At 42.4% G+C, this 12,922-nt stretch overlaps 1 protein-coding gene across 1 annotated transcript; it reads right to left on the bottom strand.

The window, feature by feature from the left end:
* Positions 1–5,537: 5,537 nt before the first annotated feature.
* On the bottom strand, positions 5,538–12,330 carry LOC102377626 (cytochrome P450 1B1). The gene is made up of 2 exons (XM_006018430.3): positions 10,961–12,330; positions 5,538–8,819 (listed from the first exon to the last, which is right to left on the bottom strand). The coding sequence occupies exons 1-2, from the start codon at positions 11,881–11,883 to the stop codon at positions 8,207–8,209; spliced, it is 1,536 nt and encodes a 511-aa protein (XP_006018492.1). The 5' UTR covers positions 11,884–12,330; the 3' UTR covers positions 5,538–8,206.
* Positions 12,331–12,922: the final 592 nt, after the last annotated feature.

Raw genomic sequence — 12,922 nt, 5'->3', positions numbered from 1 at the left:
GTAACGCTTTTCAATGATGACCCAGGCATCTTCTTGCGTGGTTCTTTTTCATACATGTCTCATATTAGCTGCAATTAGCAGGATTATATTCAAAATGTGGATAATTCAAGATGTTCTTATGGCTGCCAGTGGCCATGTGGTACAGCGCATCAGGCTAAGAGTCAAGTAATTTGAATTCTGTTCTTGGCTCTACCACTGAATTTGCGAAAGGAGGTCTCAGTGTGTCACTTTCCCCACTTGTAAAAGAGGAACAGTGATTCTTACCAATTCATGTAAGGTGCTCTGGGATCTGTGTGCAAAAGCTCTGGTTAGTGGCTTTATTTTAATGCCAATGAAAACAATTGCTTATCTAACTCTCGCTGTAACTGGCTGCTCAAACAGAAGATCTGCCTTGCCATTCTAATTTCACCACATCCTTTTTAACAAATAAAGGTAGCAAGATTTGCCTCAAGTTATTTTTCCCCCTATTTCTGAGATTTAACCTTGTTTAATTTTCTTGCATTTATTTCCTGCAGTGGTTTTGCTTGCAATTTATGAGCCAGTTTGTGTTCAGCTTACTGTAGTAGGAGTATTTATCACACACTTGGAAGACTGTTAGCTTGGCAGTGAGCTACAGGCTGTTAGAGAGAGACACCTAAGAGAAAGAATGCATCACACAGAGAGAGAGCTCATGGAAAACACTTCTCTTTTGTTCTTGTGCCACTTGGAAAGGTTACCCAGAAAGCTTCCCTGCAGGGCATACTGTTCTGGAGTGTAGGTACAGCTCTATTCCGCTTCTGCCAGAAATGGAAAGATGAACCCAGTTATGTCTTGGAACAAGTTACGGCATGATGCTGTGTTCCAGCAGCTACTAGACTGTCTCACCAAGGGAAGAAAAAGTAGTTTTGCGGTAGTGATAAAAACAAAGATTCCTTTAAAAGAATCTTATTTTTCATTAGAGAGAGCAATTGTGAAATCATTTGGTTTAATCTTCAGTGGCACTTTTTGCTTGAATTGAGCCAATCATCTTTCTTGAACAAAGAGAGGATTGATCTAAGGTTCAGAACTTTTATGATGTTCTAAGCAGAGTGGGAAAACATTAATAAATAATTAATTAAAATACAAAATAAGATTAAATATATAAACTGCAGCAGAGAGGCTCCTTTTATCCATGAACTGCACTGTGCCATTTCAGGGGTTCTACCCTGCAGGGCACATCATGCTTAATTTACACTATCGGAATCTGATGCTCAAGCTGTTCAGAACCTTATTGCCTAACTAAGAAGATAGACACTGCATCTTCTTCACTTCAGATGCGTTGTTATGAATATGCACGTTCTTCATCATCCCCTTCCCTCTACTGTGGGAATAATCTAGACATGCTTTTAGTTTGGGGTTTAGATGACATTAAATGAACAAGTACCTCACTATCAAGACTGGGAAGAAAAAATAAGTGGTGGCACCTGTTAAAGCTCTGCCCCCCACCTTACATTGAAGTGCCATCAGTTACTGAAATAGGCCATTGCTTCTGGCACTCAACTCCAATTGCTTCTGACATTCTCATAATACAGACCATTTAATTCAGTCCCTCAGTTGATACAGATATGTAGATCTCCATGGGATGCACAGATCCTTGCCACCTCTGCTGGAAACCCACACAGAACTACACATACAATGCTAACTGCCACATTTTGGTAAACTTCATATTCATTAACCACCACCCCCCCGCCCCTACAGATTCCTTCACAAATTGTACAGAGCCATGCAAATGATAAAGATGGACCATACATGCACATGGACCTTGACACCTTCCCTCCCATACAGCCTTATCCAGAAGATCTCCACAGTTCATTCATCTTTCAAATGCATATAGTCTCAACAGCTTCTCCCACAATTGATACCACCTTACAGGCCACACACTTGATTCACTCCACCTACCCAAGACCCCATTCCTCAACTACAATAGAGACACCCCAGGCACTGGGGAATGGGCATCAGCATCCTAAATCAGGTAACTATTAGTGGATCTTCTCACTGCTCCCCTGCTCCCAAGTTTGGATGGACTGTGGAGAGGCAAGACACCCCTGCTTCATTGTCTGGCTGGAACTGGCTCTGTCAGTAGACAGATCCAGGATATGAAGAATGGGGATGCAGGAGCAGTGACCAGTACTGTAGGGGTGGCTGCACCCTCTGCTCTCAGCCTCCCCCCATACTGGGGCAGACAGACCCTGCCATGGGAACAGCAGCCAGGGACTTTTTTAAAGCCCCCAAGTCAGGTAAGAATCCCTCAACCTTCCTGCTCTCAGCATCGTCTTCCTCCCCCATGTGCTCATGAATACCTTCCCTCCCCTGCCCCACACCTAATCTATTGGTGCCTCTGAGCACAGAAGAGAGGACCCACCTACTGCTGTTCCTGGGCTGTTGGGGAAAACCTGGGAGGAATAAGGAGGGAGGGGGAACCTGCCTATCATCACTGCTACTGTCCCTAGCTGAGCCTAGCTCCCCACACAGCTGCTTTCTGCAGCCCTGGCTGGAGAGAGGCCAGAATAACTCTGAAACTCCCCCTGCTCCTGGGGTAACTGGAGACAGTGGGGATAGCTGAAACGGTGGGGGAGGGAGGGATGGGAGAAGAGGGGACATGACACTGAGCACATAGGGGAAGGGAGGAGGTGCCAAGAGTAGGGTGGGTATATTCTTACCTGCTTTGGAGATTTAAAAGTTCCTGGCTGCTGCTCCCACAGTACAGTCTGAAAGAGATGTACAAATGCACCCTCTGAATCCACCCCTGGTTCTGCTCCTTGTTTTCAAGAAAGAGCGTGCTAATGCCTTCTGCATGTTGAGAGATTAGTTATCCATAAGCACAAGGAGCTTTGACTGGCCAGCAGAGCTATCACATGCAGGAAAAGATGGCAACAGGCTTTTAACAGTGATGATAGTATGTATGGGCCCATCCAAGGTGTTCCTGAGCCCTGGATGTCTTATTTTCTGCATATGTGATATAACATACTTTACATTAAACTTTTGTTCATAGCATCCGATGATGATGAAGTAGGCTGCGGCCTACAAAAGCTCATGCCTGTCTGAACTAGTTAGTCTACAAAGTGCCACCCACCCTGTTTTCACTATAACAGTCCGACAAGTTAGCCTAGTTCAAGTGAGAGTGACCACGCTGCAAAACAGCTCTGCTATCCAGAATGACTGAATTAGATACTGATGAGTAGTAACTCAAGTTAGTAGCTCAAGCTTCTTTAACTTCATTGCATACTAGCTGGAACATTGCTGGCAGTCAAGTTTCAAACCCACCTGCTGGAGAGCTTGAACCTGAAGTAGCACTCCTGAAGCTAGAGATTGTCATGTGTAGATAAGAGATGGATTACATGTAAAATTTGAATTATAGCTTGAACAGTGTGGTGAAGATAAGCCATAGTCCCTCACATCCTACATATGACTCTCTTCATTTATCTTAAGCACACTTCATTTTCTTGGTTCCCTCTCCCTTTCAAGGTCTCAGTCTGTATAGCTGTTCTGCTTAGGTGATCCCTTTTGATATCTTAAAAGCTGGTGTACTGTTACCAGTATAGCTATGGGAGCATGGAGCTTCATTTCTTAGGCAACTTATGCACCCCATGCATGGCTCTGTATCCATATCGTTAGCAGTACTCAAGCTTCCTAGCTTAGGTACATCTAAACATGGTGCAGCCACTTCTGTGACAGCAGTAGAGCTACACTCTAAGTCATTTTTAACCAAATCTGTCTCTCATCATTCCTTCTATATGATTTCCTAATCTAATATATTTGCTTCCCTGTCCTCTTACCAAGATTGTTCTCCTATCCCCGCTGACTCTCATGCCCGTGTATAGGATGGTTTGGACAGAGATGATCCTGCCTCAGGCAGGTGTTAGACTAGATGACCATCAATGACTGAGTGGTTGGGAAATGACCAGAGCATTTTTTGGTCCTTGGCCTTTTGTAATTTGTTCTTTTCATTCTGATCTTGTTACTTGTGAAGTTAATGGACGTTTTACTATTCATTGGAAACATGATTACACCCTTGGACAGTAGAAGTGTCCCTAGCTTCTGCTACATTTATTGTTCCAATTTACATGACTCCATCTTTTGCTTGTATATTGACATAGTTGTGGATCTACTGGTCTTCCAAGAAACTCATGACAGTGCCGCATTCAACATGAGTTAGCAGTCTGATGCTGTTGCAGAAAAGGCAAATGAAGTTTTGGGTTGCATTAGTGGAAACAGCATTTACAAGACACAAGAGCTGATAGTTCCATTTTGGGTAGGCCTTGGCTGGAGTCCTATGTCCAATTTAGGGCACCACATTTTAAGCTGGTGGTGGAGGAACTGGAGAGAGTCCAGAGGCAAATAAGAAATATGACAGAGGGGCTGGAAAACAAGCTATGTGGGGAAAGGTTGAAGGAACTTGGCATGTTTGGTTTTGGAAAAAAAAATGGAGATTAAGGGGAAACTATGATAGCTTTCAAATCTTTGGAAGGCTGCCATGGAGAAAAATTGTTCTTCATTGCCATAGAGGGGAGAATATCAGGCAAAGCAGATACAAATCCATTTGCAGGAAAAACTTCATAACTATAAAAGTTACCTCAGTAAGTGGTGCCATAGTCTGCGCCTGAAGTTTTCCAGACTGGGTTAATTTGTAAATCCTGCATCTGTGCAGAGGGTTGGACTTGATGGTCCTGAAGATCACTTCCAGCCTTATGATTCTGGGGGAGAGGTGGGGAGTATGAGAATGTCCCTTTTCTTGAGAACTCTTCCCATAAGAAGATATGAATGTTCTGGTATCTGACTTTATGGTTTCTGTGAAATCACTGGGCTCTTGAGATCTGTATTTAAAAAAATGGATTTGAATAAAATGCTTCTGCCATTTGTTTTGATTTGATTCACTTTATGTCTGTTTATATCCTGATACAGTTCCCAGGAAGAGCACATATTTTTGTGATGTTGCCATAGTGACATCAAGTCACAGTTTAGGAAGGAAGTGACAGGGCAAAGAGGGAATCTGATGAGGTGTGACTTGTCTGTTCTTGGACATAGTTTTGCCCAATCTAGCAGTTACTCCAGAAGCTACCATTTTCAACTGGGAGGTGGTCTGGTTGGTGGGGGAGAAGAGAGGGGAGAAAGTTTGAACACAGGACAAAAAAAGAGAGAGAAATGAATTTAAGGTACTTTGTCATAGAAGCCTTCATTCTATTCCACTTCTCTAACTACTGATTTTTGGCCATGATGGTACAATTTAGAAGCCTGAGTTGCCTGCTCAGTTACAAATCCTAGCAAGAATCTAATAACTTCATGCTAGCTGAGACCTGCAAATAAGGAACAGTTATGGATGCCCTACTAAAGCCAATGTTCCCTGGCTGCATCAGGACAAGAAACTGTTCAGACAGAAAAGATTACTGTCTAGCACAGAAAAGGCAACTCTTTGGCCTGCCTGTAACTGAAGAGTGCAGAAAAAGTATGTGAACAACTAATTTTTTCCAGTTTATGCATTATATTGAAAGAACAAAGCCAGCAAGTATAAAGAATGCAGGTGCAGTAAGATTTTTATTCAATAATTTGGTAATACAGTCATCCATCTTAAACATGTCCACAAATATTAGCTTAAGAACTGTGTACATTCTAAATGAATGTTAATAAATTTGAACTTTTTTACAGTGCATATATTTGACCATAAAGTATATTGCATATTATCTGTTCATAAACATCAATTTCATCTGTATGAATGAAAGTCATGTTAGCAGCCACTTATGTACTTTAAAGCTTTTGGGTAACATACAAAATTACAAAAAGTCATTTTATTTGTTAAAATGCAGAAAAAATGATCTGGGAGTTAGCACAGCTATTCTGTTGTGGTTTATATCTTTGATAATACATGAGATATTTATATAAGTAGAAGAGAAAAAATGTGTTGCTGGCATCTGATCTAACGTAGATCTGAATATGAAACTGTAGAGTATGTTATAAAGCATTTCACAGGTATAGGCTAAGTTCTGGGATATCATAGATTTTGTCATCCACAAAATACCTGAGGATACCCCTGTTATACTGAAAAGGCCATTTAATGTTAATTGTTGCTGTTGTTTTGAAATACATGAAGATGCAATCTTGTGCAAAGCCAAAGAGATATGAGATAGCAGAGTCCGGTTTGCTATTACCATGTGGAGAGCAAAGAGTTCTTCTAGATGTAGGCAACCCCCGGCACGGGTGCCAGAACATGGCATGCAAAGGCATTTTGCTTGGCATGCACCTCAGAGCAGATGGTGTGGAACGGGCCAGGGCTGTGCTGCCACAAGCATAAGGCCCCTTGTGGTTCCCCTGCCCCTAGCACACCAACATCTTACAAGTCAAAGTTGTGGGTGTTTTGGGCACTCTGCCCAAAAACATTGCTGACCTGCTGTAGACCCTGACATGGCCCCCCTTTGAAGTCAATGGCAATGCTCCAATCTGTTTCAAAAGGGTCAGGATCAGGCCTTAATCCTTCTCCTGTAAGTGTCAATGTGAATTTTGCCATACTATCACTAGGGGTAGAAGTGGACTTTCTATATAAGTTAAGGATCAATCCTGCAAATCCTTATTCACACTAACAGTCCTTATTCAGACAAATTGCCCCATTGATTTCAACAGGTTATGAATATTTATAGGATCAGGCCCATATTTTTCTGGATACCAGATGGTCTGACTATACAACAGTCAAGTAATAGGCCAAGTGCCCTTAAGTTCCATTGATTTCACTTGGAACTGAGGGTGGTTTGTACCTCACAGGACTTGTGCAGGACTTTGCAAGGTCATAGACTTACAAATAGTGGGTTTGTGCTGTATCTATAATGAATATTGTTTATTTCCTAATGAATACATTGAGACAGAGGAACAAAGCTGTAAATATTTTTCAGATAAACTCTAAACTGAAGGATATCATAAGGCTCTTTATCTATTTATTATTTTTAAAAAGCGTTTTCTGGAGTAAAGCAAAAGACATTTTTGAGTTACAATTAATGGACCCAATCTGTATCTGTATCCCAGCTTCCCATTAGTTTTTTTTCATATCCTTATTGAAAGTGTAATGCATTAATCCATGATGAACCATCATATGAGTAATTTTAATTCAAACTAATAGAAAGACTATGGGATAACCATCAATACTGCATACATTATTCAGTCTTTATAGCACAGAAGTTCCAACCCAAAAGCCCATTACAGGAAAAACCTTACCCACACAAATTTCAACTGGAGAACTCATGATTAAGGATCACTCCTGTGCCTAAGAGTTGGTAAACATGGGGCATAAGCTTTTAACTGAGAAACAAAGTTCATAATAGAAGGCCACTAGTAAGTTTTCCTAATTTAAAAAAATTGCTATTTTCTTTTGATTGAATAATTTCTTTCTTTTTATGAATACATTCATGGATTATATAGCGCATCTGCCATTTGGTGACAAACCAATTTTATTCTTTCCTTTCAAGATATAATGAAAGTCCGTGTGGCAGTACATCTATTTGTTCGTATATATAGTTTACAGACAAAATATGAATTACATTTCAAAAGATTTTCCTTATAGCAGTCTAGTTTTTTGTCATACTTGTAAACACTTTGGAATGTTAAAGGCAAGACTTTTTACTAAAAAATTAATTTAAAAAATTTGAAGGTTCTTTTGATTTGTTTAAATCAAAGCACAGATATACATCCCAGTAGTTATAATACAGGACGTACCATAGGTTCATGCCAGTTCCCTGCAGCACACCCTTGTTGAATTGAGCTCTAATATTCTGGGCACCTCTCTTTCTATAACAGATGTCACTTTGGGATGTCGAATCAGGGAAGGTAAATTGGGGCTTGGAGCGTTTCACAGAAACAGAGAATGGATTGTGCAAAACTGTGTGTGTGAAGATATGCTTTTCTTACTGCCTGTTTGGAGTGCTATAATAACTGTTTTCTTCCTGCCTATTCACAAACAAGTCAATGTACTTTCCAATCATGTCTTTGCCCTTGTTTCATCACTTCATATAAAGGGTCCATTGGTTCTCTCTTTCGGAAATTAAAACAAACAAACAAAAAAACTTGCTTACTGCTACTCCCTACTCTCGTGCCTTCTGTGGTGCTTGCTTTCTTCCAAAGAGCCCACCAGAGTATATTATAATTTATTTAATTTATGTCTAAAGAGAGAGAGAGGAAGGAACATCCTTACACACTCAAATTTCAATGTTCATAAATTTGCTGAGAGGTGATTTTCACTGGCTGTCTTCTCTGCTTGCAGTCTTTGAACAGCACTGTCTAGCAAATCTAGGGAATCCCTAAGTGTGACATTAACTGTAAAAGGCTTAGGTTTAATGGTTAATCCATAAGTAAAATCCATTTTAGGGTCCTCATTTGGATTAGCAGTAAAGTTGCACTGGTGCACAAATATGGAAGTAAAGAGAAAGAGTTGCATCTTAGATAACTCGTCTCCAATGCACCGACGTTTACCTAATGAAAAAATCATCACACTGCTTGTAAGATCTTTGTTGAGAAATCCTTTCTCATCCAGGAATCTCGATGGGTCAAAGTCCTCTGGGTTGGACCACTTTGCTGGGTCATGATTCACTGACCACTGATTAACAAATATCACTGTATCTTTGGGAATGAGGTAGCCCATTAGGCAGGTGTCAGCTGTGGTAGCATGTGGAATAGTAACCGGCACAAAGCTGCTGAAACGCAAAGATTCGTACAGGAAAGCCATGACGTAGGGCAGGTGTGGCTGGTCTTCAGCAGAGGGCAGGCGATCTCTACCAACAATCTTATCTATTTCTTCTTGCATCTTAGCTTGCACGTTTGGATACCTGTTTAAATATAAGTGTGTAGATATAAGCTATCTATGCAAGCAGAATATTAACTTTCAGTCAGCTAATTTTTTTATATAATTCTGTGCTACTAGAGCTGGTCTGAAATCACTGACAGAACATTGAAAAATGCAGTTTTGTCAAAATCAAAATGTTTTGTGACAATTGGTAGATTTTGACCAAAATTTGATGGGGAGAAGCCAAAATATTTCATTTTGATAGTGTTGTTTTGGTTCATTTCCACTTTTATAATACGGTATATGCATTCTATTTAATGTTAACTTTATTTATTAATGGAATATGAAATAGGAAATTCATTGACTATAAGTTAATAAAACTATCAAAACAAGTAGACACTTAAATTTTGAATAGAAATTACATTTTTAAAACATGGAATGAAAATTCTGCTTCCAACTAGCTCTCTCTACAATTTTAAGTCTATTAGCACTGGTGCTTAAATTAACATATATAAAAAAATTCTATTTTAGACTGTTGAGAGCTATATGCTTATTAAACTAAAAATAAATTCCCCAAACTTAAAATATTATCCAAAGAAAATAGTTCATGAGCATTTTAACCCATCAGTTTGTGAATACTTACTATAAAATGGTATCAAACTAAACTTTCTTAATACTATAATATATTTTAGGATCACTAGCAAAAAATTATCCTATATTATAGACTTGTCACATCAAAAGAAAGATTATAAAATAACTTCATAAAATAACTCTTCAGAATTGGCTTTTCATGTCTCTGTTTCCCCTCCCAACATATTTCTGTAAGAGGATTTACATGTAAAAAATATATTTCAAGTTCCAAGCCAGGTATGGATACATGAAATTATATCCTATCCTTAAGGTGTGAAATATTTGTCTGATTTTTAAGCAGCAGTGGAGTAGATGAGCCTAAGGAAAATCTCATAAAATACCCCCAGAAAGCATAAGTGATTAAGGAAAAAAAATGGGAGCTAAAAAAAGCAGCAACATTGGTACCTTGCTATTTAAAAACTTCTTCCAGCTGCAAGATTCCACCCTCCCCTCTGCCGCACTCTGCTGAGTCCAATCCGTTTCAGGAAACCTTGCATCATAAACGTGTTATTCTCATAGGTCCCCAACAAATCTACCTATTTGAAAGTTTTGAGGTGGTTTTCCACAAGCCACACAACAATAATAAAGGTACATATTATAGGAGCATTAATAAAACATTGCAAACTTTTTATCTAGCTTAAGTAGATGTTATCCTACGATCTCCTTGATCTTGTCCTGGGAAAAGTTATTATTTCTAGGTTTTGTTTTGTTGCCTTTTTGCCAGCTTTACTCTATATGTAACTCTTACAGCAGAATGAGTTTTTTTCTCCAGTATCTTTATTTTTGGCAGATTTCCCGGAGCTTCCGTGTTAGTTAATCGCAACAACTTCAGTGCCTACAATTACAGGATTGTTACCTTACCTTTACTTTCCATTAGAAACCAAGAGCTAATAACCAGCTTGCTTTGGTTTAGAGCATGCACATCACGGCAGCTTTAAGCTCAGGCAAATTTGTTCATGGACTGCATTGGATTTTGGTTGCAGGATTTGTTCCAACTTGTCTTTTTTATGTCAGGGAAAGTGCTCCGGACAGCTAGACCTATTAGCTTATAAGTGTTGTTTATTTGAGTTGGCTTTGATCTGTGGATCATTTCCAACAGCTGCATCTTGTTGGCTTGGAAGAAGCAGAGCTGTTGGGTAGTGGTCCCCAGCTTTGCTTTGTGATTGGTGACAGCAACACAAACACTTGACACTTGGGGAAGGCAGGAAATTGCCCTCCTGACTGAAAATTAGTCAGAGCAGTTCTCCTGGGGCTGAGATGCAAAACTGGAGGTTGAGGAGGGGGAGATCCTTGGCCTTCCACCCCGAGGCTAAAAACAGACAGCTGTTTTAATCTAGGGCTGATGGGCAGGTGCTGGATGTCTGCTCTAACATGTGCTAATGAGTATACATGGAAGCAGACTCATTTGAATCAGCTGTTCTGCAACACATCTAGCAGTGCTCCTATTACATGGCACCCCAGAAAAGAACTTGAGGCATCCCAAGCTGCCACCGTCTCCTGGTTGGGACTCCCTGGTGTGTATGTGTGTGTCAGAGGGGTGTTTAGTGCACGCACCTGATGAGGAAGAGGAGGAGCCACTGCAAGGCCGTGGAGAGCGTGTCCTGGCTGGCACCGAAGATGTCAGTGACTGTGGCAGGCACATGCTCAAGGGGCAGACGGGGCTGCTCCTGCTGCAGGCGGATAAAGGCATCCATCATGTCACGGGGGGCAGCACCTGGGTGGAGGCTGCCATGGTGCTGCACAAACTTGGCACGCACAAAGCCATAGAAGTCACGGTTGAGCTCGCGGAAGGCAGCATAAGCAGCTCGCACAGGGCTGGGGAAGCAGCGCAGCCAGGGCAGCACATCCACCAGGCTGCCAGCACCCACGGCTTGGCCGAACTGCTCATTGCGCCCCACCAGGTGCAGGAACTCGCTGTCACTGTGGCTGTAGCGGTGTCCGAAGCACAGCGCACTCATCACGTTTGCTACTGCCACCACCAGGCTCCGCGCTGGGTCCACAAAGGCACCACCTGAGCTGCCCCATGCCAGCAGCCGCAGCAGTGCCTGGGCCTCAGCCAGCAGGTGCTGCTCAAGGCGGCGACGGGCCCCGGCACCACCTGTGGAGAAGGAGCGCACCATGCCCTGCGCCACCCGCCGGTGCAACTGCCACAGCTCGGAGTAGGTGCTGAAAGCCAGGCTGCGCCCACCTGACACCAGCTGGAAAGATGGGAAGGGAGGGCGCCCTGCAAAGGTGGCACCCTGGCGCACCAGTGCCTGCCGGATGGCTTGCTCACCATTCAGAACCACGACGGGCCAGGTGCCCAGGCGCAGCTGGAAGATATCACCGTAGGCTCGGGCCAGGCGAGTGAAGGCCAGGTGTGGCGTGCTGCCCAGCTGTGCTGCGTTGCCAATCAAGGGCCATGCAAAGGGGCCCGGTGGCTCCCGGCACCTCTGCTGCTGCCGCTGCAGCAGTAAGTGCTTGCCTAAGTGTAGCATAGCCAGCAGGGACAGCAACAGCAGCAAGCAGCACTGTGGCACTGGGAGGCTCCACACCACTGCCACCAGTCGCTGCAGGGCTTCACTGCAAGGAGAAGGGGGAGATCAGAGTGGGATTCATGGCCCTCGCATCTGCCCAACCAGGGCAAAAGGAAAGTGATAAGCATGTGGTGGCAGCACCTCCTTGGGCATCCTGTCAGGGTTTGCTGTGGCAAGCACAGCTGGGATTGATGGGGTAGACATGGCAGGATCTGTATGCACACACATAGAAAAATCTGTGTATGTGTAAGGTAGTGGGGTGGGCATAGATAGATAGATAGATAGATATTGATATCTATATGTTATTCTCATAGATGTCCAACAGATCTATGATTGATAGATAAAGATAGATAGATATAGATAAAAAACACTACAGCAGAGCCATTTGCCATGTGTGTGTACCTTGAATTAGCCCACCATTGTTCACAATAAATACTATGATATAGATAAAGTATTCTCATATATACTAAGTACCCTATAAATATATATGTATATTCTGTTTGTGCCTGAAAGCTTACAAAGAACAATTTTTCCAACCATTTAGTTGGTCTAATAAAAGAGATCACATTTACCCAAAGAACCTTGTCTGCCTCTGTACACACACACACACACACACACACACACACACACTGGTGCTGCTGTAGCTTTGTATATACACGTGTTTACACATACACACAATATGTATATATGCTATATATACTTATATATGCTGCTGTAGCGTTATATAGATGTCTATAGATAGATACATACGTGTGTATATCTACCTCTCGATTGATCGGTGGAGCTACCTCTCGATTGAATCGATACCGCACACCTGCTACATACATCCACACTATAGGTACATCTATAGACACACACGCAGCGCAGGCACTCATGCCCCTGCCCCACTGGCCGCGCCCGCCCCCGGCTCCAGCCCTGCGCCTGGTCCCCGACCCCCGACCCCCGGCGCGGTGCGGCGGAGCCGGGACAGCTGCCCCGGCTCCTGCCGCCCCGAGCGGGG

This window comes from Alligator sinensis, unplaced genomic scaffold (assembly GCF_000455745.1).
Source record: "Alligator sinensis unplaced genomic scaffold, ASM45574v1 scaffold489_1, whole genome shotgun sequence".
Lineage (NCBI taxonomy): Eukaryota > Metazoa > Chordata > Crocodylia > Alligatoridae > Alligator > Alligator sinensis.
Note: the sequence above shows the minus strand (reverse complement) of the source record. Positions and strands in the feature narration are given on the sequence as shown.